The 26,467-nt window shown below is 39.5% G+C and overlaps 1 protein-coding gene across 1 annotated transcript in view; it reads right to left on the bottom strand.

Moving 5' to 3' along the window:
• Positions 1-26,467, bottom strand: part of itfg1 (integrin alpha FG-GAP repeat containing 1) — a 352,137-nt gene that overhangs the window by 126,963 nt on the left and 198,707 nt on the right. Inside the window, exons 11-12 of the mRNA XM_051955816.1 lie at positions 15,573-15,729; positions 14,444-14,552 (exon numbers count right to left, since the gene is read on the bottom strand). Coding sequence (XP_051811776.1) covers positions 14,444-14,552; positions 15,573-15,729 — 266 coding nt within the window. The remainder of the gene's footprint in view (positions 1-14,443; positions 14,553-15,572; positions 15,730-26,467) is intronic.

Consider the following 26,467-nt stretch of genomic DNA (forward strand, 5'->3'; position numbering starts at 1 on the left):
TGCACACATGCACACACAAAGCATGACACAAAGTCAATCCTCCAGCATGTGTTGTTCAATAATGCGTAGGGGACGGTTTAGAGATGTCATCTTGAGAAAATGGGATTCCATCTTATCGATCAGAGAACTGGATCATGCTGTCTACAACGACACACCACTGGCTGACAAAATGTGTCAAGACTGGATATGACGTTCACACTCTCAGTCTCACTTACTACAGTATGACGCTATTAGCTATGCCACCACAGATGCCTGAAAAGAATGGTAAACAAATATTTAGCCGCAGGGCGTTCCACGGAATTTGCGAGGCTACTAAGCTACATTTGAGCTCACATTCACAAAGGAGAGGAAAGAAGTGATGATAGGGTGTAACACTTGACAGATACATTTTTATTTTGGATGCTTGTTGCTTGCTCGTATGCAGTTAGCTAGCTAACGTTAATATGCAACACACTAAACATGTATAAAACATTCACAACTGAAAATGCAATAACTGAAGTCGGATAAAGAAGTACGTGAGCTGACAGTTTTTGCATCAGCGAGGGAGGGAAAGCAGGAAATTTGGAGTGGGTGTATGTCTGTGTGTGTCGTTGGAAGCGCTGCAGTGAGACAAGACATGGATAACAGAAAAGAACAGTGCCGTTTAGAGAGACAGCATGAAAGGAAGTCATGTGGGGCATAAGAAGTGGAGATTTGCCAAGGTCACAGACATGCACAGAGAGGATGTCAAGAAATCTAAAAATACATCACACTGATTTTTACATTTTTCGTTTTTTTTTTTTTGACAAATGGAAATATATATAATCATTTAGGCATTTTACAACATTTCCCCCAAACATAATTATCTTTCAGATACCCTATCTGTACCATCAGGTTTGTTGCTGTTGAGACCGCTATGCCTGGAGAGAATCTAGATTACAGTTTGCCTTTGCTGATACACATGAAGACATCAGCTGCTTCTTTCCTCCTGGTTATAAGAGTTTCCTTCACCCGTTGAGGCCCACTGTTGCAAAAATACATCTTTTTTTATTTTTTTAAGCTAATGTAATGTATACGATTAGACCATAGGAGTGATAGTTGCTGGAAATTTCAGTTGGTTGATGTATTTGTTGTTGTTGATAGGGATGGTAGAGAGGAGTAGACTGCTAAAGAAATAATGACATCCAGAGGGCTAAAGAAAGGGTAAATCATTGTTCTCTTGGTGTTTCACCAATCTGGCTGTCTTCTCCAGCTGTATCCAATCAGTACTGAATTCTGCCTAATAGTTTTTCAAGGTCACAAAAGCATCTGTCCTAAGGTAGTTTTTTTTCTCTTCTAAAAGCAGCTCTGAAACAGGGATTTTTTTTTTGCAGTCAGAACATACACACAGATTCTGTCCTGAAATAGACAGCAAGTTCCTGCAGAGGAAAACAACCTTATTGCTACACAAGTAACTTAGCAAAGGCTTGGCTCATCAGACTTGTTCTCATGTTGGTGTGTTTACACACTGACAATCTGACGTCTCACTTATTGAATTTATTAGGGAGTGACAAACAACATTTTATGTACATTAGTTTCAAGGAACCCAATGGCCTCACAAACATCCTAGAATACCTCTGCATACCTAGAACTTGAACATTTATCTAATTAGTAAACACAGGAACCATTAATCACAGTCACTGGACTGTGGTGTTCACTGTGTTCACCATTCATCTGTTTTGCAGGCATTTTCTGTTTTTGTTGGAGATCCTCAGTGGAACTTTCAAAAATAATCCATCTGTTGTTTGCGGTTGTGGCATTTATTCCTTTTATTTTTTTTAAAAAAAACAAGGTTTTCTAGGAAATTAAGTTGCTTGTAAGATCGTCTCACTTAACCAATTTGTAAATATGGTCAGGAGAATTACTTGTGTATTTATAGCAACAAAGTCCAGGTTGTTGAGCTAATTCCAAAACAGGGTTCTCATCAGTTCTTATTTTCCTTGGTACTGCAAGCAGTTTCTTGTTAGATTCAGAGCTCATATTGTCTGCCCATCCAAAAAAAAGTTGCACATTCTAATATTTCACTGGACTACCTTTAGCTCTGAGAACGACACACATTCACCATGGCATCGTTACGATAAGCTTCTGCAATGTCACAGTATTTATTTTTGTCCAGAGTTGGATTAACTTTCTGCCAAGATCTTGCATTGATGATGGGGGAGTCGAATCGGTAAGCAAAGTCTAAAGCACATCCCAGAGATTCTCAGTGGGGCTGAGGCCTGGACTCTGTGAAAGACAATCCATATGTGAAAATGATGTCTCATGCTCCCTGATCCACTCATTCAAATTGTGAGCCCCATGAATCCTGGCATTGCCATCTTGGAACATGGCTTGTGCCATCAGGGAAGAAAAACTTCATTGATGGAAAGCCCTGTTATTTTTGTAGTATTCTTAGGTAGTCAGTTCACCTTATTCTTTGGGCACATGACATTGCTAAACCTGGACCTGGCAAACCCCAGATCGTTACACCGCCTCCACAAACTTGTACAGGAGGTGCTAGCCATGATGAGTGCATCACTTCATTCGTCTCTCTTCTTACCCTGATGCACCCATCATTTAGAAACAGAATAAATCTGGACTCATCAGACCATCAACCAACCACATTTGTTCTTCAAAAATGATGGTTCAGGGACTTCCGGTGGCCAGGCAACTAAGATGGCAGCATAGAAAGGAGCTCTCGCATCGAAGGAAATGATACCCCGTAACTCGAGTACTTAACCCTATATATGTATTCTATAACAGAAGAACAATGAGCAGGGACAAAAACAAAAAGGTGAGAGTCACATCTCGGAGCCAAAACGACCTGGGAAGTCGGGGTGACGGAGCTGCTAGCAAAGCACGAACGGATGAAAATGGCAACGGGATGGAGGAGAGCTCATCTGCTGCCCTTGGCTCACTGAGAAAGGTGGTGAGCTAAGTCGTAGCGGAGGGCATGCAAGATCTTAAATCAGAGATAAAAAAAGAACTGTCACAGATGCGAGCGAGTTTTAAAGAAGATATGAAAATACAGCTCGACGAGCTAACTACCGAAATCAACCAACAAGTTTGCGCTGCTACCGGGAAGCTAGAGGAGGTGGCTACACGACTGGGAGAAATGGAGAGGAGCATGGCTGGGAAGGAGAAATGGGACATTGGAGTTAAAGATACTCTGGTTCAATTGCTTAATAACCAAAAGTTACTTCAAGAGAAGGTAACGGACTTAGAAGGGCGCTCTCGCCGAAATAACATAAGGATTCACGGCATCCCCGAAAATGCAGAGGGCACCTCCATGTTAAAATATGTGGAAAATATGATGCTGACGGAGCTGGGAGACACCGCGGACCTGGGCAGAGAGCAAAGTTTGGGAATCGAGAGCGCGCACAGGGCGCTGGGACGGCAGCTACCTGTGGGGGCGGCTCCACGCTCAACAGTGGTCTGTTTCCTGCAGTTTAACATCAAGGAGAAAATCCTCTGAGCTGCATGGAAGAAACCCATCTACATCCAAGAAAAACGTGTGTTTTTTTTTTACCACGATTATGCCGAGAAGGTACAGCAAAGGAGGAAGGAGTACAACCCCATTAAGAAAGTACTCAAGGAAAAGAGGATTCGTTTTCAAACCCCTCTTACAAAGATGCGCGTGCACTTCGACTCTGGTCCGGTCACGTACAACAACGCCGAGGACGCCGTGGAGGATTTAAGGAGACGTGGCTTCCCAGTGGGGCTGTTATTTTCGCGAAAACCCGAGGACATCACCGTGGAGACCATCAACAACCTTCTACCCTGGAGCACAGCGGGGCCTCGACGTGCAGACAGAGCACACGACTATCAGGAGAGCGCACGGGAAAGGCTGAAGGTGTTCCAGGCCAGACAGAGGGGATGCCACAATGGACAAGTGAAGGTTTTTACTCTCCCCTAACAGAGACATGTTATTTCTCTCTATGTTGTAAGATGAATGACTCTTGAATTCACACACTCAAATGTCCTAATTACTTATGGACATTAAGAGCCATGGTTAAGAATGTTACACTGTGACCTCCCTTTTTATTTAAATTACAGCAAAGGTTCGATGCAGGTGACTCTCATCAAGCCACCACACTTCTTTTTTTTCTTTACTGTGGAGGGGCCCCACTTAGTGGCTTCTTCCCCTCCACAAAAGAGGTAACATTAGACCCTCTGAACTGGAAGACCTGTTCTTTATTGTTATCACAAGTTTAGTGAATGTTCTACTTTGTTCTGTGCATGTTCTGTGGATGAGAACCAGATTCCCACAGGTACAGGAAAGCATGCTTAGGATGACTAATGTACATGCAGTACTATAACTTACAGTCTTTAAATGTGAATGGTATAAACAACCCCATTAAAAGGAGCAAAATAATTGCAAAGTTAAAACGAGAAAAAAAATCAATATTTCCTTCTTACAAGAAACACATCTGTCTGACATAGAACATGAAAAATTAAAGAAAATGGGTTTGAGAAACACTTTCTTTTCCTCTCTTAGAACAGGAAAGAAAAGAGGAGTAGCTATCCTTATATCAAATGTTGTGTGCTTTGAGCTTATTTCAGAACTTAAAGATAAAGAGGGGGGATTCATCCTTATTAAAGGAAAACTTGAACATAAAGAAATTACTCTGTGCAACATATATGCTCCCCCTGGTAGCAATATCACATTTTTCAGGGAAATATTCAACCTAATTGCAGCACAAACATATGGTCCCTGTATACGTGCAGGAGACTTTAATATTCTTCTTAACCCTAGATTAGATACAACCAGTCAAGGGAGAAGAAAAAGTCTCATGGATAAACAAGTGAATTATTAAATCGCAATGCATTTAAAACTGAAATGACAAAGGAACTAAAAGTTTATTTAGAGCACAATGATAATGGAATGGTTAGTCCTGTTATTTTATGGGATGCAGCAAAAGCATTTCTTAGGGGAAAAATTATTGCTAAATGTGCCTGAAATGAGAGCTAAAAAACTATTCGAATTGCAGGAACAACTAAAACATCTGGAGAAACTTCATTCTGCTACTAATAATTCCTCAATACTAGAACAAATGAGACCTGTTAAGCAGGAGATAGATAACATCCTTAGTGAAGAAGTTGAGAAAAAATTAAGGTTGATGAAACAGCAATATTACGAAGCAGGACCTAAAGCTTCCAGACTACTTGCTTGGAGACTTAGAAAACAACAAGTGGCAAATACATTTCATAAAATTAGGGATCCAGCAACAAACAGGACAACCACAAAACCAGACGAAATTCAAAACATCTTTGAAAAATATTATAAGCTACTGTACACCCAGCCAGATAAAGCAGACAGATCCACAATCCTTGCATTTCTTAAATCATTAGATCTTCCCTCTATAGGCAAAATTCAAAATGATAAACTTACCTGTGAAATTTCAACCGAAGAAATTGATTCTGCAATCTCAAATCTTAGCACCAATAAATCTCCAGGCTGCGATGGATTCCCTCCAGAGTGGTTTAAGTGTATGAGAGAATCATTGCTCCCTTTGTTGAAGACCTCTTTCAATTACACTTTAAGGGAGGGGATCATCCCACCTTCATGGAGCGAAGCATTTATTTCAGTCATACCAAAGGAGGGTAAGGACAAAATGGATTGTAAAGGGTATAGACCAATTAGTGTTTTAAATACTGATTATAAATTATACACAGCCATATTAGCTAAAAGACTAAACACTGTAATGCCCTCCCTGATAGACGAAGACCAGACAGGTTTCATAAGTGATAGACAAACACATGACAGCATAAGAAGAACCCTTCATATTATAAATCATATCTCTAAAGAAACCTTGAGTGCAGTCCTCCTCAGCCTTGATGCTGAGAAGGCGTTTGATTCAGTGGGATGGGACTTCTTATTTCAAGTCATGGAAAGATTCGGTTTTAGCAACATATTCATACAATGTATAAAAGCGCTCTATTCATCTCCAACAGCAAGGATAAAAATTAATGGATGCCTCTCAAATCAAATAAAGCTTCAGATAGGATGTAGGCAAGGTTGCCGATTAAGCCCATTGCTTCTTAATCATTTTATTGAACCGCTTGCCCAAACTATCAGAGAAGAAACTGCCCTGGAGGGCATTACAATAGGAGGTGTTGAAAATAAAATTTCCTATACGCAAATGATGTTCTTGTAACAATTAAAAACCCTGACTCTGGTATTTCATTGCTAATGAACATCCTGGAAAAGTATGGAAAATACTCAGGGTATACCCTAAACATTCAAAAAACCCAAGTTCTTTAATTTTGCTCCTTCAAAACAATTGATGGATAGACACCAATTTAACTGGCAGCAACAGCAAATTAAACATTTGGGTATCTTATTAAAGCTCGTGTCCGGAGTTTGAATCGCAGCGTCTCCCAAAACACTGTTGGTCCCACCCTCCCTCTGATTTCGCCCCTTTATTTGTGCACGCGCGCAGTACCTGAGAGGAGTGCCCGGAGTGCTGCAGCATCTTGCCTGTTTTGCTGTTTTCCACTCTTCTACATTTAGTACATTTAGTAAATAATAAAGGAATTACGTTAGAATTCTGTATTGAGTCTAACATGTCCTAATTTGCTGATCCCTGATGCTCTCCTCCACAAGCAAAACAAATGTGCGCGCGGTTGCGTAGTGCGTAGCTCGCCCACCTCTGCATGGGCTTGCTTGCTGTGCGCGTAACCGTTGATTGACAGCATGACAAAGCGGAGGCTCGAACTTGATTGGTCGGCAGCGACCGGCGCTTTTTGGAATAACATGGGGGTCTGTGAGAGGAAGGCGGAGCTCATGAATAAATTTTCATATCGCGTCATACTAACATTATATTATAGTATCGAACTAGACTAACACATTTAAGCTTTGTTAAACAATGATACATAAATTGAAAACAAACGGAAACTCCGGACACGAGCTTTAACAAAAAACTTGTCACAGCTGTTTAAGGTGAACTATGAACACATAAATAAGAAAATTTATGATGATCTAGATGGATGGAGCCTGCTTCCCCTAGACCTCGGCAGCAGAATTCGAATAATTAAGATGAACATTCTCCCAAGATTGCTATATTTACTTAGAGTAGAAATGCCTGCTAAACAATTTAGGGAGTGGGATAAACACTTTTCAAGATTCATTTGGAACAATAAGCATCCAAGAGTGAGATACTCAACATTACAGCTGCCGGGGGAGAGGGGGGGCATGGCCCTGCCCTGTCTTAAAGACTATTACCGGTCCGCCCAGTTGAGGCCTCTGGTATATTGGTGTAATCCGGCCTATGAAACTAAATGGAAAGACATTGAGTTATCTTTAATGGACATCCCCATTCAGTCAGTTTTGGGTTGCCCTGGCAGTCATATTGAAGTAAACCAATTACAAAATCATTGTATAAGTTTTGTTTTAAAAATGTGGTCAGAAATGGTTAAGAGGTTTCAATTGCACAGAGAGGTCAGAATTCTGAGTTGGCCTGCTTTCCATCCACACTTCACTCCAGCATCACAGGACTATAGGTTCAAACATTGGGCTAAGGCGGGAATTACTTCCTTCTGTAAGATTATAAAAAAACAGAAACCTTTTAAGTTTTGAAGACCTACGTCAATCCTATGGGTTAGACAAAGAGGACTTCTACCGCTATTTACAGACCCGCCACGTTTTTAAAAACAGTATACAGACCCCTGATTTACTTGAACCCCCCAGAATCATACAGATACTTGTTGATAGTTATAATTCAAAAACCTCTAAAGGTATCATTGGCAAACTTTACAAAAGCCTTATTGTGATTAGCAAGAATTCAACAGACTATATTAGACAACGCTGGGAAAAAGAAGCTAATATCAACATTTCATAGGACGCCTCGTTTCAAATCTGGGAAATACAGTCCACTTCCACAAACTCTTTCTCCTGGAGAGATTTTTGCTGGAAGAATATAATTAGACTTTTTCTTACCCCAAATCAAAAATCAAAACTAAGTGGCACCGAATCTGTTTGCTGCAGGGAGTGTGGAGCAGACCCTGCAGACTACATACATGTTTTTTGATCATGTCTGTACCTAAAAACACTCTGGAAAGGAGTGGAGCAGCTTATAACAGAGACCCTGGATTGGTCTATTGACTTCTCATTTTCATCCTTATATCTTGGAAATGTGCCTGAGGGTCTCAGCAGAGGTGACAAATATCTTCTGAAGATATTTTTGGCTGCAAGCAAAAAAACAATCACTAAATGCTGGCTTCAGAAGAACCCTCCCTCCATGAAACTCCTTATAAACATAATAAACTCCATTCACAATATGGAGAAAATGACTTTTTCTTTACGACTCCAAAATCATAAAGGAGAGGAATACTGGAAAAAGTGGGACTCACTCACTCCTGAAAAAAGGAAAAGACTCCTAATCATCTGATACCAAAATGTATCTGCTGTCCCTATATGCTGTGTGTGTAGAAACGGTCCTCTGTCCTCAATTGTTCTGCTCTGTTCTTTAAAAAATGAAAACAATAAAGTATTAAAAAAAAAGATGGTTCACAACTATCCTTACAGGTCTGAATGATTCGTTGGATGGTTCTTAACCTGATTTTAGTAGTTTCAGAAATCTCCTTAGTTGTTTTCTTTGCTTGAAGCAGGCTAATAATTTCACCCTCCTGAAACAGACGAACAGCCTTTCTACAACCACAGGATGTCTTTTGACATGGTTGTTTAACAAATGAGAAGCTCTTCACTGCATCAGCCAGGGTTAAATAAGTTGTTGCCTGCTGGAACATATTAATAACTCTAGTAATTATTCAGTGGAAGGCTCTTACCTATCAAAATGGCAACTTTTTTTGGACAGACAGTGTACCTTCATCATTTTAAATTGGATTTATATTTTGTCTAAACTGCATGCCAGAAAGTGACAGAATTCCTCTTCCTCCACACTTTTCCGACGTTACATAAGGGTGTCTGCGTCACTTGTTACTGTAACTTTGCACAACACATAGTCTGACATTTACACCTTCTGCATGCCTTGATTGGCCAGTTGTGAAGGAGTGAGAGAGTTTTTTCTGTGTACAACCCAATGCAACACTACTGGTTTCCCTGGAGAGACTGTGTAAAAATTCATTCCTGTCTTTAAGATGGATGCCGTCCAGTGTGGCTGTTCACAGAGAAAGGTGGCGCGAATGAGAGAATCAAACAGCACATTTCAAGAACTTGTTCTGAAAGACCAAAATCTGTCTCCTGAGCTACAGTTCTGCTGTTTAGGAATTGTCTGATTCATAAGTGACACAAATGCTAATTGTCCCTTAATAGCAGCCTCATATGCATCTTCATTTCCAGAGATACTGTCTTAAAAAAAGCTGGTCTTCTCTATACAAGGTACCTCATCTGGCTCTGTAATTTTACTGTTCGTGTGAGCTAATATTAAAATACTTCTTCATCTTTGTATCTGTATTTATTCATTGTAACAGCCAGGCAACAGGACCATTATGAATGCAAATAAGAAAACACAACATCACCTGCTATCACATCAAACACTCTTAGATAGCCTGGCTCCCTTGTGATCTTTCAGAAAAAACAATACCTTTTAGCATTTTCATCATTTTAAACTAAAGCACTGGAAAAGACAAACAGTTTGATGAACACCAAGGGCCTCAGTGCTAAACTGAAGGTAATGGATGAATTTGAGAAGAAGTAGTTCTAAAGACCTGAGGTTAAAGAGTTAAAGATGATAAGCCTTAAACAATACCATAATGTGATTTATTTTTAACCTGGACCTTTCTGATTACTGGCAATTACCTACCAACTGTCAGTCATGTGTACTAACAAGTTCGCTCCTTAAAGGTTGAGTATGAGCTCAGCTGATGTGTGTGAGATCACTCACCTAGAAAATGAGTCACCTCTCTGCTGTGCTTTTGAACACCCAAAAGACGGGATCCCATATATTTCCTCTATTCATATATTTTCAAACATGTAAAACCAAATGTTGTTTCTTTCTTAGCAGAAAAAATAAGTTGAACTTTGATTACTAAAGACACATGATAGAGTTTGTCAGCCAAGACGTCCATTTAGCACTGAGGTCAATTTCAAAAATTAACATTAATTAGCTACAGCTAGATAAATTTGAAGATGGCAGCCATCAAAATGAATTGTGGCTCCATGATTATGTTCCTAATATTCCTAATAAAATTTATAATAATGTGTGGTATAGTCTAATTAAAACAGCAATTCTTGCAAATTGAAAATGAGTTTTTCAATTCAAAATAATTATTCACCAATGATGGCAAGTAAAACTGTATACTGTATGACCAAAATAATTAAATGGTGCAGTCCACACAGATTTCTGCTTGGCACCTGGGAACCATTTACACCTACAGTAGAACTTGACTTTAACCCCAAAGAAATAGCTCACAAATGCTAAAATGGATGCTAAAACACAAGACTTTGTTTCACTACTTCATCTCCCTCGTTATGAAACTACAGTGCTCCTCACAGAACTAACTGGAACATTACAGAGTGGGAGATTTCTTGAAACAACCTTGAGGTGGCTACAAAAGTGCTGTTTTCAATCAGACCACATGGAGGACTGCACTGTATTAGTTTCAACAGGTCACTGTGATGTAAGTAACCCTCAGCATCCATCAAACTTGGCCATGGCTCTGTTACTCCCATTTCCAGGTCTGTTGTGTGTCATTCAAGTGGCAGAAAGAACCATTCACTGTTTGCTGCCTCACATCAAAGAGACCACCTACTAAGATATTTCACTGTCTGACATACTACCCTGTAAATTATATTTGCACTGTACTAGTATGGTAGGCACTAACAAACTTAGGCAAAGACGCACACAAACAAAATCCTGGACAATTAAAATCCACATGGAATATATACACACGTGGACAAAATTGTTGGTACCCCTCAGTTAAAGAAGGAAAAACCCACAATTCTCACTGAAATCACTTGAAACTCACAAAAGTAACAATAAATAAAAATTTATTGAAAATTAAATAATCAAAAACAGCCATCACTTTTGAATTGTTGATTAACATAATTATTTAAAAAAACAAACTAATGAAACAGGCCTGGACAAAAATGATGGTACCTCTATAAAAGATTGAAAACTATTTGACCAGAGTGACATGATTAACTCAGGTGTGTCATTTAATTGACATCACAGGTGTTTCCAAACTCATAATCAGTCAGTCTGCCTATTTAAAGGGAGACAAGTAGTCACCCTGCTGTTTGGTGAAAAGGTGTGTACCACACTGAACATGGACAACAGAAAGCGAAGGAGAGAATTGTCCCAGGACATCCGAAAAAAAAATGATAGACAAACATCTTAAAGGTAAAGGCTATAAGACCATCTCTAAACAGCTTGAAGTTCCTGTGACAACAGTGGCTCATATTATTCAGAAGTTCAAGACCCACGGGACAGTAGCCAACCTCCCTGGACGTGGCCGCAAGAGGAAAATTGATGACAAATTGAAGAGACGGATCGTTGGAATTGTATCCAAAGAGCCCAGAGCAACCTCCAAAGAAATTAAAGGTGAACTCCAAGGCCAAGGTACATCAGTGTCAGATCGCACCATTCGTCGTTGTTTGAGCCAAAGTGGACTTCATGGGAGACGACCAAGGAGGACACCACTGCTGAAAAAAACTCATAAAAAAGCCAGACTGGAATTTGCAAAAATGCATGTTGACAAGCCACAAAGCTTCTGGGAGAATGTCCTTTGGACAGATGAGACCAAACGGGAGCTTTTTGGTAAGGCACATCAACTCTATGTTCATAGACTCAAAAACCAAGCATACGTAGAAAAGAACACTGTCCCTACGGTGAAACATGGAGGAGGCTCAGTAATGTTTTGGGGCTGCTTTGCTGCATCTGGCACAGGGTGTCTTGAAAGTGTGCAAGGTACGATGAAATCTGAAGACTATCAAGGCATTCTGGAGAGAAATGTGCTGCCTAGTGTCAGAAAGCTTGGTCTCAGTCGCAGGTCATGGGTCTTCCAACAGGACAACGATCCAAAACACACAGCCAAAAACACCCAAGAATGGCTGAGAGAAAAGCGTTGGACTATTCTAAAGTGGCCTTCTATGAGCCCAGATCTGAATCCCATTGAACATATGTGGAAGGAGCTGAAACATGCCATTTGGAGAAGACACCCATCAAACCTGAGACAACTGGAGCTGTTTGCTCATGAGGAGTGGGCCAAAATACCTGTTGACAGCTGCAGAACGCTCATTGACAAATACAGAAATCGTTTAATTGCAGTGATTGCCTCAAAAGGTTGTGCAACAAAATATTAAGTTATGGGTACCATCATTTTTGTCCAGCCCTATTTCATGAGTTTGTTTTTTTAAATAATTATGTTAATCAACAATTCAAAAGTGATGGCTGATTTTGATTATTTAATTTTCAATAAATTTTTATTTATTGTTACTTTTGTGAGTTTCAAGTGATTTCAGTGAGAATTGTGGGTTTTTCCTTCTTTAACTGAGGGGTACCAACAATTTTGTCCACGTGTGTACTTGCTATGCTACCAACTGTTTCAAACATCTTCTGTGGCAGTTAACATTTTGCTGAATACCAAATGTGACTTTGCAATATTCTCAGATTCTCATCAGTTCTGTTCAAACTGCTCTTTACTGTGAGCCTGCAGTATTGTGAGTATTTTCTAAAGCAACAAATAATATGCTTGAGTAAGTTGAGGTTTGAATCGCTTTATCTTTGGTCTCCTACGTCAATTGCATCGTGTCTGCACTACATCCGTGAGTCTATAAATGAAGAGCCTCAGTGCTATACAGTGTATCTAAGCAGCAAGAGAGGTTAAATTGCTGAATATGTAATAGCAGGCAAAGAATATTGATTCTGATACATAAGATAAGTGTATTAGGTGTGGCTATGGGTGTGTGTGTTTCTTGTGTGTGTGTGTGTGTGTGTGTAGGGGTGTGTGTGTGTGTGTGTGTGTGTGTGAGAGAGAGAGAGATTCTGCAAGCAGAGCAGCAACCGCAGTGCCTCTTTTCCCAAAAGACAAAACAACAACTGTTCGCCAGCTGTGTTGAAACAGAAAGGGCTGAACAGTTCTCAGTTTTTAGCTAATGAGCAGAGTGGAGTGACAAATTAAATTTTGCAAAAGCCCACCCTCAAGTAGAACTATTTTTGCCTTTCTCAAAAGTCACCAGATAACACTGTACCAACATTTTGACTTCAAATGACACATTCAGATTTTTACTGGTTATGCAACTATGATATAATTAAAGAAATAAACTGAGAAAAAAAGAAGTGAGCCAAAAATATATGACGTTATTTCTGACTGTTGACACCAGATACTGAAGCTGCATTTGCTCGTAGTCAGACATCATTTGCGAAGAACTGGTTTAAAATGTGACTAAAACACAGCACATTGTAAAAGCGATATACAATACAAGACAATACAATCACTTTATTAATCCCTGAGGGGAAATTTAATTGTCTGGGGTCTCATCTGTTTACTTTTGAATTAAATAGTGTAATTGCTGATGGTATGAAAGATTTTCTGAATCTTTCAGTTTTGCAGCACAGGGATAGGAGCCGTCCACCACCAATGTTTTGTTGTTCACTGAGGCAGATATGAAGTGGATGATCCATGTTTGTCAAAATGGCCTCCATCTTGCTCAGTGCACGTCTCTCCACCTCATCCTCCAATGTGTTCAATTAGATTCCAACTACAGAGCTAGCTTTTTTAATCAGTCTGTTCAGATGCCTTGCATCCTTGTTTTTTATACTGCCTCCAAAAAGATATGTACTAAATCTTTGGATTTTGTGAACATTTAGTCATCTTTGTTGCATCGACCGAATAAATGTTAGTTTCTGGCATTTCTGACACCTCTGTAAGGCAGTCAAAAGCCATAAGTGACAGGTTACATGGGGAGAAAGGAAGGAAACAGACATGTGATAACAGTGTCAGGATGGCTTTAAAGGCCAGGATATCATGGCTACATGGTGTGCTTTGTGACATACAGTAAATCCTTAGTAATAACATTTACTTTGGGTTTATCACCATAAATTATGCTCTTGCTTAATGCTTCGATACCCAAAACCTGCCAGTGGATCTGAAAAGCATATCTATCTATCTATCTATCTATCTATCTATCTATCTATCTATCTATCTATCTATCTATCTAAAGAAATATCTAGTTCACAAAGGAAATTAAAACTGTGCCAATTCTCCTTCCATTCTTGTCATCAATGTTGTAAAGGGTTATACAATTAAACTTTGATTGACTGACAGTTATTAGTCATGGCCATCTGCTTTCTAGGTTGTTTGAGATGATTTCAGAGGTCCAAAACCCCCCCCAGAACCGTTAAAAAAATACCAAACAAACAAAAATCTGTTGCGTTTGTCGTGTGTATGAGGAGAACACCTCTTCTTCTTTCATGTTGTCTCTTAAACAAACTAGTTTAGGCATGTGGAGTGAAGGAGAGAACAGAGCAAATGAGTCACTTACCCATCACTTTAACAAAGTAGGCATCGGCTTCAAAATTGTTTTTCAAGGCATGGATGATCAAGTCTTTTTTGCCCTCTGCCTGGCTCAGAACCAGCATGTCTAATATACCCTGCAAATGAAGATGGGCATATAGATAAGGAACAATGAGAGCACGATATGTGTGTTTTCTAATGTACATTTTTATCCTTCTAACACACTGGATTTCTGATCCAGCTTTATCATATCATCTCTAGTACATCTTCTTTCTTTTCTACACCCTACATCTCACTCTCATAAATAAATTCTCTCTCAGGGGTGGGTGAGCAAGTCAGGGACAACAATAGGGAGAGTGGAATTCAATAGACAGGCCACATGAACTGTAGAAATTAATTCTGATAAGACAAGCACATAGACTGCAGTATAGCTATTGTACTACATGCAGTCAGTCACAGGATATGAGTGGGAATGTGCAGGAATCAGAGTCTATGACACACAAACAGATTTAAGAATTAGTGTGTAAGACAGTGTGTACATGTTTTGTAGCATGGTCTGTGCCTCTGCAAGTGTCTATTATGAGGTTTTGCTGCATGGATCTTTTTAGCAGGACAAATCTTACACTGTAAAGAACTTCAGGTAGAAACACAAGAAGAAAAGATTTGCAGCATGTAATAATGAAAGTAAGTAAGAGAGTGTAACACAACAGCAGCACAGGGTACTAAGGAAATAAAATGCCTTTTCTTGTGAATACAATAGCTGGCAAAGAAGGAGTAAAGTAGGTCTGCACAAAAATTACTCTATGTGATTTTAACAGTATTACTGATATCAAACAAAGTCTGAACTGAAAACATCCTCTCCTCCATCCAAATCCAGAATATTAGTTTTGAGTATAAAAGGAAAACCATAAACGTTAAATAATTTTGTTATCAGTGTACTAATAAAAAGCTCTTTGACACTGTATAAATTATCATAAAGCAATGTTAGCTTTTTGGAACATCTGACAGACTGGGACAAAGGTGACATATGTAGAGGAGAGGTGCATGATGTATGAGGTGGGATGAAATCAAAGGAAAAATAAACATGGTGGGAGGAATAGATGGCGGTTATGTTACAGCGATTGAGAAAACCAAAAATCAAAACATCAACTACTCACATCCTCATAGATGTCAAAGAATGTGGCCATGGTGGCATTTTGGATAGCTCCCAAATCTGATTGGTCCCAGTGGATGTGGAACATTCGTCCTACCTTGTGGCAGCTTGAGCTTGGGTTTTTACATGGTACATTCTCCAATAAGAAGGCCTGCTGATTGCTGGGAAGTACACAGAGAAAAAAAAAAGACAGAAAACGTATGTTACAGGGATGTGATTTGAGGAAAGTGAAATTATCTGAAAAATTCAGCCAGGGGTCTGGGGGTCAGCGGGTCCAGGGCAGCGCCCGGTGGGGGGACAAGGGGGGCGAAGCCCCCCGAAGCTCCTGGGTTTTAGTGTTATTTAAGTGTCAAAAGTGGACTAAAATAGCAAGTAAACATAAAAGAAACAAGTCATTATATTCATCATATACACATGTATTCAAGTCAATATGTAATATGATAAACTAACAAGGAGCAGAAATTCAAAATCTATGAAGAAGATACCATTCATCATGACTCAAAAAAAAAAGATTTCAGAACTTACTGAGTACATTGTTGGCTCTAGCCATATATACATATATAAACAAAATACTGACTAATGAACACATTTCTATATAAAACAATATCTATATCTATATCTATATTATCATTTTCTGATATATCTTTTTTAATATACATGTATGAATTATATTGATAGTCTATATATGATTTATATAATAATTTTCTCTGATACACAGGTGGACAAAATTGTTGGTACCCCTCAGTTAAAGAAGGAAAAACCCACAATTCTCACTGAAATCACTTGAAACTCACAAAAGTAACAATAAATAAAAATTTATTGAAAATTAAATAATAAACAGCCATTACTTTTGAATTGTTGATTAACATAATTATTAAAAAAAAAACAAAAAACTAATGAAACAGGCCTGGACAAAAATGATGGTACCTCTATAAAAGATTGAAAACTATTTGACCAGAGTGACATGATTAACTCAGGTGTGTCATTTAATTGACATCACAGGTGTTTCCAAACTCATAATCAGTCAGTCTGCCTATTTATAGGGAGACAAGTAGTCACCCTGCTGTTTGGTGAAAAGGTGTGTACCACACTGAACATGGACAACAGAAAGCGAAGGAGAGAATTGTCCCAGGACATCCGAAAAAAAATTATAGACTAACATCTTAAAGGTAAAGGCTATAAGACCATCTCTAAACAGCTTGAAGTTCCTGTGACAACAGTGGCTCATATTATTCAGAAGTTCAAGACCCACGGGACAGTAGCCAACCTCCCTGGACGTGGCCGCAAGAGGAAAATTGATGACAAATTGAAGAGACGGATCGTTGGAATTGTATCCAAAGAGCCCAGAGCAACCTCCAAAGAAATTAAAGGTGAACTCCAAGGCCAAGGTACATCAGTGTCAGATCGCACCATTCGTCGTTGTTTGAGCCAAAGTGGACTTCATGGGAGACGACCAAGGAGGACACCACTGCTGAAAAAAACTCATAAAAAAGCCAGACTGGAATTTGCAAAAATGCATGTTGACAAGCCACAAAGCTTCTGGGAGAATGTCCTTTGGACAGATGAGACCAAACTGGAGCTTTTTGGTAAGGCACATCAACTCTATGTTCATAGACTCAAAAACCAAGCATACGTAGAAAAGAACACTGTCCCTACGGTGAAACATGGAGGAGGCTCAGTAATGTTTTGGGGCTGCTTTGCTGCATCTGGCACAGGGTGTCTTGAAAGTGTGCAAGGTACGATGAAATCTGAAGACTATCAAGGCATTCTGGAGAGAAATGTGCTGCCTAGTGTCAGAAAGCTTGGTCTCAGTCGCAGGTCATGGGTCTTCCAACAGGACAACGATCCAAAACACACAGCCAAAAACACCCAAGAATGGCTGAGAGAAAAGCGTTGGACTATTCTAAAGTGGCCTTCTATGAGCCCAGATCTGAATCCCATTGAACATATGTGGAAGGAGCTGAAACATGCCATTTGGAGAAGACACCCATCAAACCTGAGACAACTGGAGCTGTTTGCTCATGAGGAGTGGGCCAAAATACCTGTTGACAGCTGCAGAACGCTCATTGACAAATACAGAAATCGTTTAATTGCAGTGATTGCCTCAAAAGGTTGTGCAACAAAATATTAAGTTATGGGTACCATCATTTTTGTCCAGCCCTATTTCATGAGTTTGTTTTTTTAAATAATTATGTTAATCAACAATTCAAAAGTGATGGCTGATTTTGATTATTTAATTTTCAATAAATTTTTATTTATTGTTACTTTTGTGAGTTTCAAGTGATTTCAATGAGAATTGTGGGTTTTTCCTTCTTTAACTGAGGGGTACCAACAATTTTGTCCACGTGTGTATATTGATTATATTAATACTCCATCTATGATTTATATATATTCATTTTCTCTGATATATAACTTCTATTTATTGTTTTATATAGAAATATGTGTTCATTAGTCAGTATTTTGTTTATATATGTATATATAGCGTAATCATATACTGTCTCTTCAAATTATTAAAATAGGCTAATTGACTTTACTGCCATTATCTGCTTGTCTAACATATATTAGTGTGTGTGTGTGTTTACAGTGTTTGCAAAATACTTGTCTACAGTCGAGCTTAATATGAGAATATTCTATTACTGTTAATCCCGCTATGACTATTAAAATACGCCGAACCATTTGTCCTGTATCATAGCTACATGTATGACATTTGCAGCTAAAAATAAAAATAAAAACGCGTGAAAATCAGTTTAATATTCAGAGTTAAGATGGATTAAATGCGCTGTCAAACAGCACTGAGTGGAGCGGGTGATCGGACCAAGAGGGCGGCCGTATTTCTCGCGTCTACTCTTTATTATGTCTATGGTTGCAAGTACACACTACTGATCCCGTATGTTTGGTCCTGTTGTCGCGTCTCTTCCCTCCGCCGGGTGAAAAAATTGCTGGGCATTTGGTGGTTAGAGCGCTTTTCGTACAATTTCCTGGCATGATTTTTCATTTTCATGTGGTCTATCAGCGCTTGGCATCCTCTGTCGCTGTATTTTGTCTCATCGTCGCACACCATGCACCTCGCTTTCCCAGCTACATCTAACTTTCGATAATGCTCTCCAATCGTTGTTTCCAACTCGTGCTTTTGCCAGCGCACTGTTGACAACTACGTGTGATCCAATCCTATACACATTACACCTCATATTTTTTTCTCATCGAATTTGGGCGATTCACGTTGGGTCTCAAAATTGATACACCAAATAACATGCCTGATACGGTCTCGGAATATCTAAAAGTCGTACCTTGGGGGAAACGAAATCGGATTTTTTGGGGTGAAAAAAATCAGAAATTTTAGGTTTTTTTTTTGAAACGTAATAAAAGCAGAATTCCGCAAATTCGCGGAAAAATCACATCCCTGATGTTATTGTTTGCATCTAGGATGCTGACAGCGAGGCTGATGCTATCTAACGCAGAAAATATGTTTATGTCACCAGCTGATCACACTGACAGCTCAGATCAGCTGAATCATACCTGTGGAGTCTTGTGGAAATTAGCACAGTGGTATTTACAATCTACCAACTTGCTGCCTCCCTCTCCATTTCTGAAGTGGATCCTGGTCTCTGCAAATGACACCACCATCTCCCTGGTATGACCTAAGTCTAAACTGGATGTTAGCTGCTTAGAGTCATTTGAAATTAGGCCTGCATGATAAAATTACAGCAATTTGGAGCAGTAATAAACACTTCATCAATAGCAATAAGAAAAATTGTTCGATAGAGTTCAGTTGCACTAACAAACTCCAAATATGCTTCATTCCTGGTTGAAACTACTTGTTATATCCCTTGACAATAGAGCCCCGGTGTCCCCTGTTGCTCTCTCTGTGGCCTTTGTGGAGGCCCTCTGAAGCGCACTAGACCTCCCCTTATGGAGGTATGGCCGGCAGGGACTAGTAGCTACCCTTCTGGCATCATGGTCTGAACACTTACAGTCAAGGTCAAAAGTTTACATACACTTGTAAAGAACATAATGTCATGGCTCTCTTGAGTTTCCAGTTATTTCTACAACTCTGATTTTTCTCTGATAGAGTGATTGGAACAGATACTTCTTTGTCACAAAAAACATTCATGAAGTTTGGTTCTTTTATGACTTTATTATGTGTTAACACAAAAAGTGACCAAATCTGCTCGGTCAAAAACGTACATACAGCAACATGAATTAGCAATTTTGGTGACTTAGAAAGTTGTGTCAATGAAATGAGCTTCATAGCATTGCCTCTTAACTTCTTGTGAGTGATTATGAGTGACTACAGCTGGTTACTTCTCTGAGGCCATTTAAATAGGGCTTAGTGGATACAAATGCCCACAAACGCTACAACGGGAAAGTCAAAGGAGCTCAGCACAGATCTGAAAAAGGGAATCATTGACTTGAACAAGTCAGGAAAGTCACTTCGAGCCATTTCAAAGCAGTTGCAGGTCCCAAGAGCAACAGTGCAAACAATTGTTTGTAAGTATAAAGTGCATGGCACTGTTTTGTCACTGCCACGATCAGGAAGAAAATGCAAGCTATCACCTGCTGCTGAGAGAAAATTGGTCAGGAGGGTTAAGAGTCAACCGAGAACCACCAAAAAGCAGATCTGCCAAGAATTAGAAGCTGCTGGAACACAGGTGTCAGTGTCCATGGTCAAGTGTGTTTTGCATTGCCATGGATTGAGAGGCTGCCGTGCAAGAAGGAAGTCCTTGCTACAAAAGCGACACCTTAAGGCTCAACTGAAGTTTGCTGCTGATCACATGGACAAAAATAAGACCTTCTGGAGGAAAGGTCTGTGGTCAGACGAAACAAAAATCAGGCTGTTTGGCCACAGTGCCGAGGAATATGTTTGGAGGAGAAAAGGTGAGGCCTTTGACCCCAAGAACACCATGCCTATCGTCAAGCACGGTGTTGGTAGTATTATGCTGTGGAGTTGTTTTGCTGCCCATGGAACTGGTGCTTTACAGAGAGTAAATGGGATAATGAAGAAGGAGGATTACCTTCAAATTCTTGAAGATAACCTAAAATGATCAGTCGGAAGGTTGGGTCTTGGTCACAGTTGGGTGTTCCAACAGGACAACGACCCCAAACACACATCAAAAGTGGTAATGGAATGGCTAACTCAGGCTAGAATTAAGGTTCAGAATGGCCTTACCAAAGTCCTGACTTAAACCCCATTGAAAACATGTGGACAATGCTGAAGAAACAAGTCCATGTCAGAAAGCCAACAAATTTAACTGAACTGCACCAATTCTGTCAAGAGGAGTGGTCAAAGATTCAACCAGAAGCTTGCCAGAAGCTTGTGGATAGCTACCAAAAGCGTCTAATTAAAGTGAAAATGGCCAAGGGATGTGTAACCAAATATTATCCTTGCTGTATGTATATTTTTGACCCAGCAGATTTGGTCACTTTTTCTGTTAACCCATAATAAAGTCATAAAAGAACCAAACTTCATGAATGTTTTTTGTGACAAAGAAGTATCTGTTCCAATCACTCTATCAGAGAAAAATCAGAGTTGTAGAAATAACTGGAAACTCAAGAGAGCCATGACATTATGTTCTTTACAAGTGTATGTAAACTTTTGACCTCGACTGTACAACCCTGTGTCCCCTACAACCCCACCTATGTGACACACTCCCAGCACCCTGCTCCAAGGGCTGACGGACAAGACGTTATGGTGTGAAAGGAAGTCAGTGCAGGGTGCCCATCCGGGTATACCTTAAAACTCGTGTCCGGAGTTTCCGTTTGTTTTCAATTTATGTATCATTGTTTAACAAAGCTTAAATGTGTTAGTCTAGTTCGATACTATAATATAATGTTAGTATGACGTGATATGAAAATTTATTCATGAGCTCCGCCTTCCTCTCATAGACCCCCATGTTATTCCATAAAGCGCCGGTCGCTGCCGACCAATCAAGTTCGAGCCTCCGCTTTGTCATGCTGTCAATCAACGGTTACGCGCACAGCAAGCAAGCCCATGCAGAGGTGGGCGAGCTACGCACTACGCAACCGCGCGCACATTTGTTTTGCTTGTGGAGGAGAGCATCAGGGATCAGCAACTTCCAGAAAAGTTACCAATCCCACGGCTTGTCAGGCCAAGAGACTGCAGGACGTTTTTTGGCTCGGGGTGCTCGCGTCGCTCCCCGACCACGGCCTCCATAGTCCGCCTGACGGCTTCGTTTAGATGCCCGACCTCTGGAGGAAGATGTTGGGGTGTCTGGGACATACTCTTCGTCAGAGGAGTCATGCAATTCTGAAATCTAGATAGAAATAAATAAACAATGTAACACATATACACGCGTAAATGCACTAAGTTTGATAAACAACGTCATCGAGAGGGATACACGAGTGTAATCACATATTGAAACTTTACTCGTTCGTCCTAGCAGATTCATGTTATTTTGGTATTAGGACAAGTTAGACTCAATACAGAATTCTAACGTAATTCCTTTATTATTTACTAAATGTACTAAATGTAGAAGAGTGGAAAACAGCAAAACAGGCAAGATGCTGCAGCACTCAGGTACTGCGCACGTGCACAAATAAAGGGGCAAAATCAGAGTGAGGGTGGAACCAACAGTGTTTTGGAAGACGCTGCGATTCAAACTCCGGACACGAGCTTTAACTTTTACTCCGCCAAGGAGGCTGAGCCTGGGTGGAGTTATGTGACAATTGGTGTTGGTTTGTCTGTTCATCTGTTTGTTTATCTGTTAGCAACATTACTCAAAAACTGACAAAAGGATTTGGATGAAATTTTTCCGGAGGGTCAGAAATGACACAAAGACCAATTCATACAATTTTGGCAGTGATGCGGATTATAGTCTGGATCCATTGATTTCTTATAGATTTCTGTATCATTGAGAGGTAACGGCACGTGGTCACTGTAAACATGACTGCAAGTGAACACTACTTCAGTGGCCTGCTACGTATTTCGGTCAGCCGCTGGAAAAGATACAAGGAATGAGCAGCCTTGGCAGAGTACTGCGCTCTCTGAGTGCTTTTCTAGTTCCTTATTTAAGATGTTTCAAGGTGAGATCATTTCTTTATTTTTATTTGTATGTTTAACATAAACCATTACCTGTGCACCTTGACAAATAGGCTAACCTGATCTTCTCCTAGTCTTTTTTTAAAAATAGGCTATTAAAAGTGATCAATTGTTGACATTCCCTGAATGGAACACTTCATTGTGACAATTTTTTCAGCTAGTATCACTTGTGGAAGTCATAACAGAATGGCTGTTATTATTTTCACTGCAAACTAGGGGTGTAACGGTACATGTATTTGTACCAAAACGTTTGGTACAGGCCCATTCGATTCGGTACAGAGGTGTACCGCGGTACGAAAATTTTAAGACTTAAAGACGAAAACCGTATGCTGACACTGTGAAGCGGTCCTCAACTATGCATTCAGCAACATGTCAAACTTAGACACACATTTGAAAAAGCACCATCCAAGCGTAAGTATCCCTGCTGCTAGGAAAAAACAGCAAACTGTACAAACGATGCTCCCAACATCGTTTCATCAAACCCTGCCTAGCAATTCAGAACGGGCTAAAATAATAACAAAGTCCATTGGTGTTTTCATACCAGCAGCTCTACAGCCATAATCCGCTGTTTTGAACCGAGGTTTTAAATTTATGATGAAGGTCAGCTTACATTAACTTTACATTATTGCTGTGATCTTTGCTATAGATAAATGACTATATTGTGTGTGTGTTTTTTTAGCCTACTAGTATATTTATGCTGGTAAACAAGAGCCTAACTAAATGATATTGTTTACTTAAAAAAGCAATTACATTAAAATATGTTTTATTATTTTAGGTGATAGAGCCCTGTTATGAAGTTCCTTCTCATCTACACTTCAGCCAGAAAGTCATACCAGCTCTTATATCAGAAGGGTTTTTTTTCCTCCATTTTTCCCCTTAACTGAGAACAGAACCAAACCAAACCGTGACTTCCGTACCGAACCGTGATTTTTGTGTACCGTTACACCCCTACTGCAAACAACACTGATCTACAAAATAAACCATTGTCCTTACAAACACCTTTATAACTCCTACTTAATGCACCTTTAATGTAGTCATTAAAGTCGTTCCAACAAAAGCAGTGCATTCACTGAAATAATAGATACGAGGTGACTTTATTCTCTCAAATCTACACATGGTGAGTGGTATTTAACAGACATTTGTTTCTGATCACGAATTTGAATTCTGCAACATTTTGTGTTTTGGGGTTTCACATTTCAAAATAAGAGCAACAATGTTGAAAAGAATGCCTCAGGCTGGCGTCCCAAGCACCAGCGATAGTACAGCCTGTACTGCTGTGTCATATGATATGTCTACTCCTATGTAGAAAAAAAACAAACTTGCAACACACTTGAAAAAAAAAACGCTTTATCATTTTCTGCTTGACTGAATACACAGAAAACTGTCCACTGCTCTGTATTATGTGTACATACATCTGCTGCTGTGACCACACCCTGTATTAGGTCATTTTTTGCAGATGCACACAAATGGCGTTTCATTTACTTCCACTGAAATAAACACCCTTTTTTCCTCCCTGCCTTTTTATCTATACTTTGTGTGCTCAGTCGTTGTCACCATCTCCCTGTGACCCATTGTAGAGACTGAATTTCCTTTATTCTCTATCTGTGTCTTTGTTTCTTTGGAGACAGCTTTCTGTACTTGTTCTTAGATTTCTGTGGGAGTGGCAAGATGGGAAAAAAAGCTGCTGGTATTTATTTTTTTAAAGATTTTAAAGGATTTTAAATTATTTTTTTTTCCCCCAGACTGTATGCCAATGCAAGTATTTGGGGAATGAAGGTGAATGCAGACCACAAGCTGTGATATTTGTCATGTAGGACATTTAAAAAACTTGAAAGACTGTGTATTGGTTGCATTGAAATATACACCTGTCACAGTTTCAGAACAGGAGGGGCATACGTAATAAAACCATTGCAGTATAGAGAGTTTTTGATGCTAATGGTCATTAGTATGACAATGTTATCCACCTTGAAAATGTTTACTTTTGGTTAGACAAAATGCACGCTTGTAGAGAATTGAAACTCAAGTGATGCATGATACACATACAGATACATAGGACAAATGTGCTTTGTATTCTATACATATACCATAAAATGTGACAGTACACATTATTATCCTGTCTTTCAGAAAAGAAAGAAGAGAAAGAAACAAACAAAAAAAGAGAAAAAAAATAATGAGAACAATGTGAGATGAGAGAGGCCAAGGACGAAAAGCCATTCACATAAAAGTGAGCACCACGTTCTATTTAAAGCATGGGCTTTGTGTGAGTAACATACTGCATATGACAGTTATCAGGTCAATAAATGCTGATGCCACAAAACAGCTAGCTTCAACCAAGCAACCCAAGTGGTTAAATTGGTACTTGAAATGTACTTGTAAGCCTCTCCAGCGTTTTTAGTCTGATGTTAGGGAAAATGGAGTGTAAGTGAAAAAGCACAGAAAGCCAGTGAACTTGTTATTATTGTGTTGTATCATTGTAATTTTCCATAAAGTATCTAATGGTAACTTTGACTGCTGTTTATTTTTAAGTACACAAGCTCTGATAATCAGCATCAGGCATAGTTCATCATTTTTGCAGAATTTTGGCAGCACTGGATGGTTTGATGTAAGACCTCATGCTTCAGTGCGTCAACCTTTGAGCACAAACGCTGGACTTTCATCAAAGACATTTTATGCAAATTATGATACATGGCATTAGAAGTGTTGCATGGTAAGGACAAAGTTCAGTGACACGGAATTGAAATATAACATGCATTGTTTGGGACAAAATAGTGTTTGTTTTATTAAACACAGGATAAACCGCAATAGAAATGTAAATAATTATAATCAGTATGCTTGACCTTACTGCACTGGCCTGATCAAAACTTACATAGATCAAAGAATATAGGTATTTGTCATTAGTGTGTGTGTGTGTGCGTGTGTGTGCGTGTGTGCGCGTGTGTGTGTGTGCGCGTGTGTGTGTGTGTGTGTGTGTGTGTGTGTGTGTGTGTGTGTGTGTGTGTGTGTGTGTGTGTGAGTGCATGTGATAGTATGCAGCAAAACAAATGACTATTAAACACGGTCAACTTTTCTAAAGCGATTTACTTCCTGCACCAAAGAGAAGGAAACAAATCCCCTTTTAATTTTTTTGACAGCTCAAATGCTCAGTTACATTATGTCTTACATCAGCGAGAATTAACAGATGGCACTGCCTTGTAAATGCACTATTCTGAGTCCTTACAGGCAGCTAAGGGCAACAAATGCTCATTTAGTCGGTAAAGCCAGGATGCAGTTGCAAATAAGGACAAGCATTTGTATTTAAAACACTGCAAAGTACAGGAAAGTGCAGGAATTTAATTAATTCCTTTGGCGGACACATAATGCTTTGACCGCAGGCATTAAAATAGTGTCAGTTGAAATGACGTGCTGGTGTTTCAGGATGGATGTACCTTTGTGAGTAGTGGGTAGAGGTGATGAGTGGGGTTGGAGAAGTTTTGTCTCGGATTAACTGACTTTGGCTGTGATTATACATATACTAGCTGGGGGTTTAATTAAAGGTCGTCCTGTGTAATCCATGAATACTGGGTCTGTAATAGTTTCTTCTCCCTCCTCAATAGTTTTCAAGTTAAGAGCACAGTCTACACTGAATATGATGAGTTGTCACTAAGGACCTGCCACTGAAGCACCTATTGGTCAAGACACATTGTTAATGGTGAGCACTTTTTGGCTCATTGGGATATAATCAGGCCTCAACCTGCATGGGTTTGTTGCAGTTTTCAGGGAAAGCATGTGTGTTTGTGTGCATGTGCAAACAAAATGTCCATCCATCCATCCATTCTCTATACACCGCTTTATTCTCACTACGG

Source organism: Acanthochromis polyacanthus, chromosome 11 (assembly GCF_021347895.1).
Source record: "Acanthochromis polyacanthus isolate Apoly-LR-REF ecotype Palm Island chromosome 11, KAUST_Apoly_ChrSc, whole genome shotgun sequence".
Classification (NCBI taxonomy): domain Eukaryota; kingdom Metazoa; phylum Chordata; class Actinopteri; family Pomacentridae; genus Acanthochromis; species Acanthochromis polyacanthus.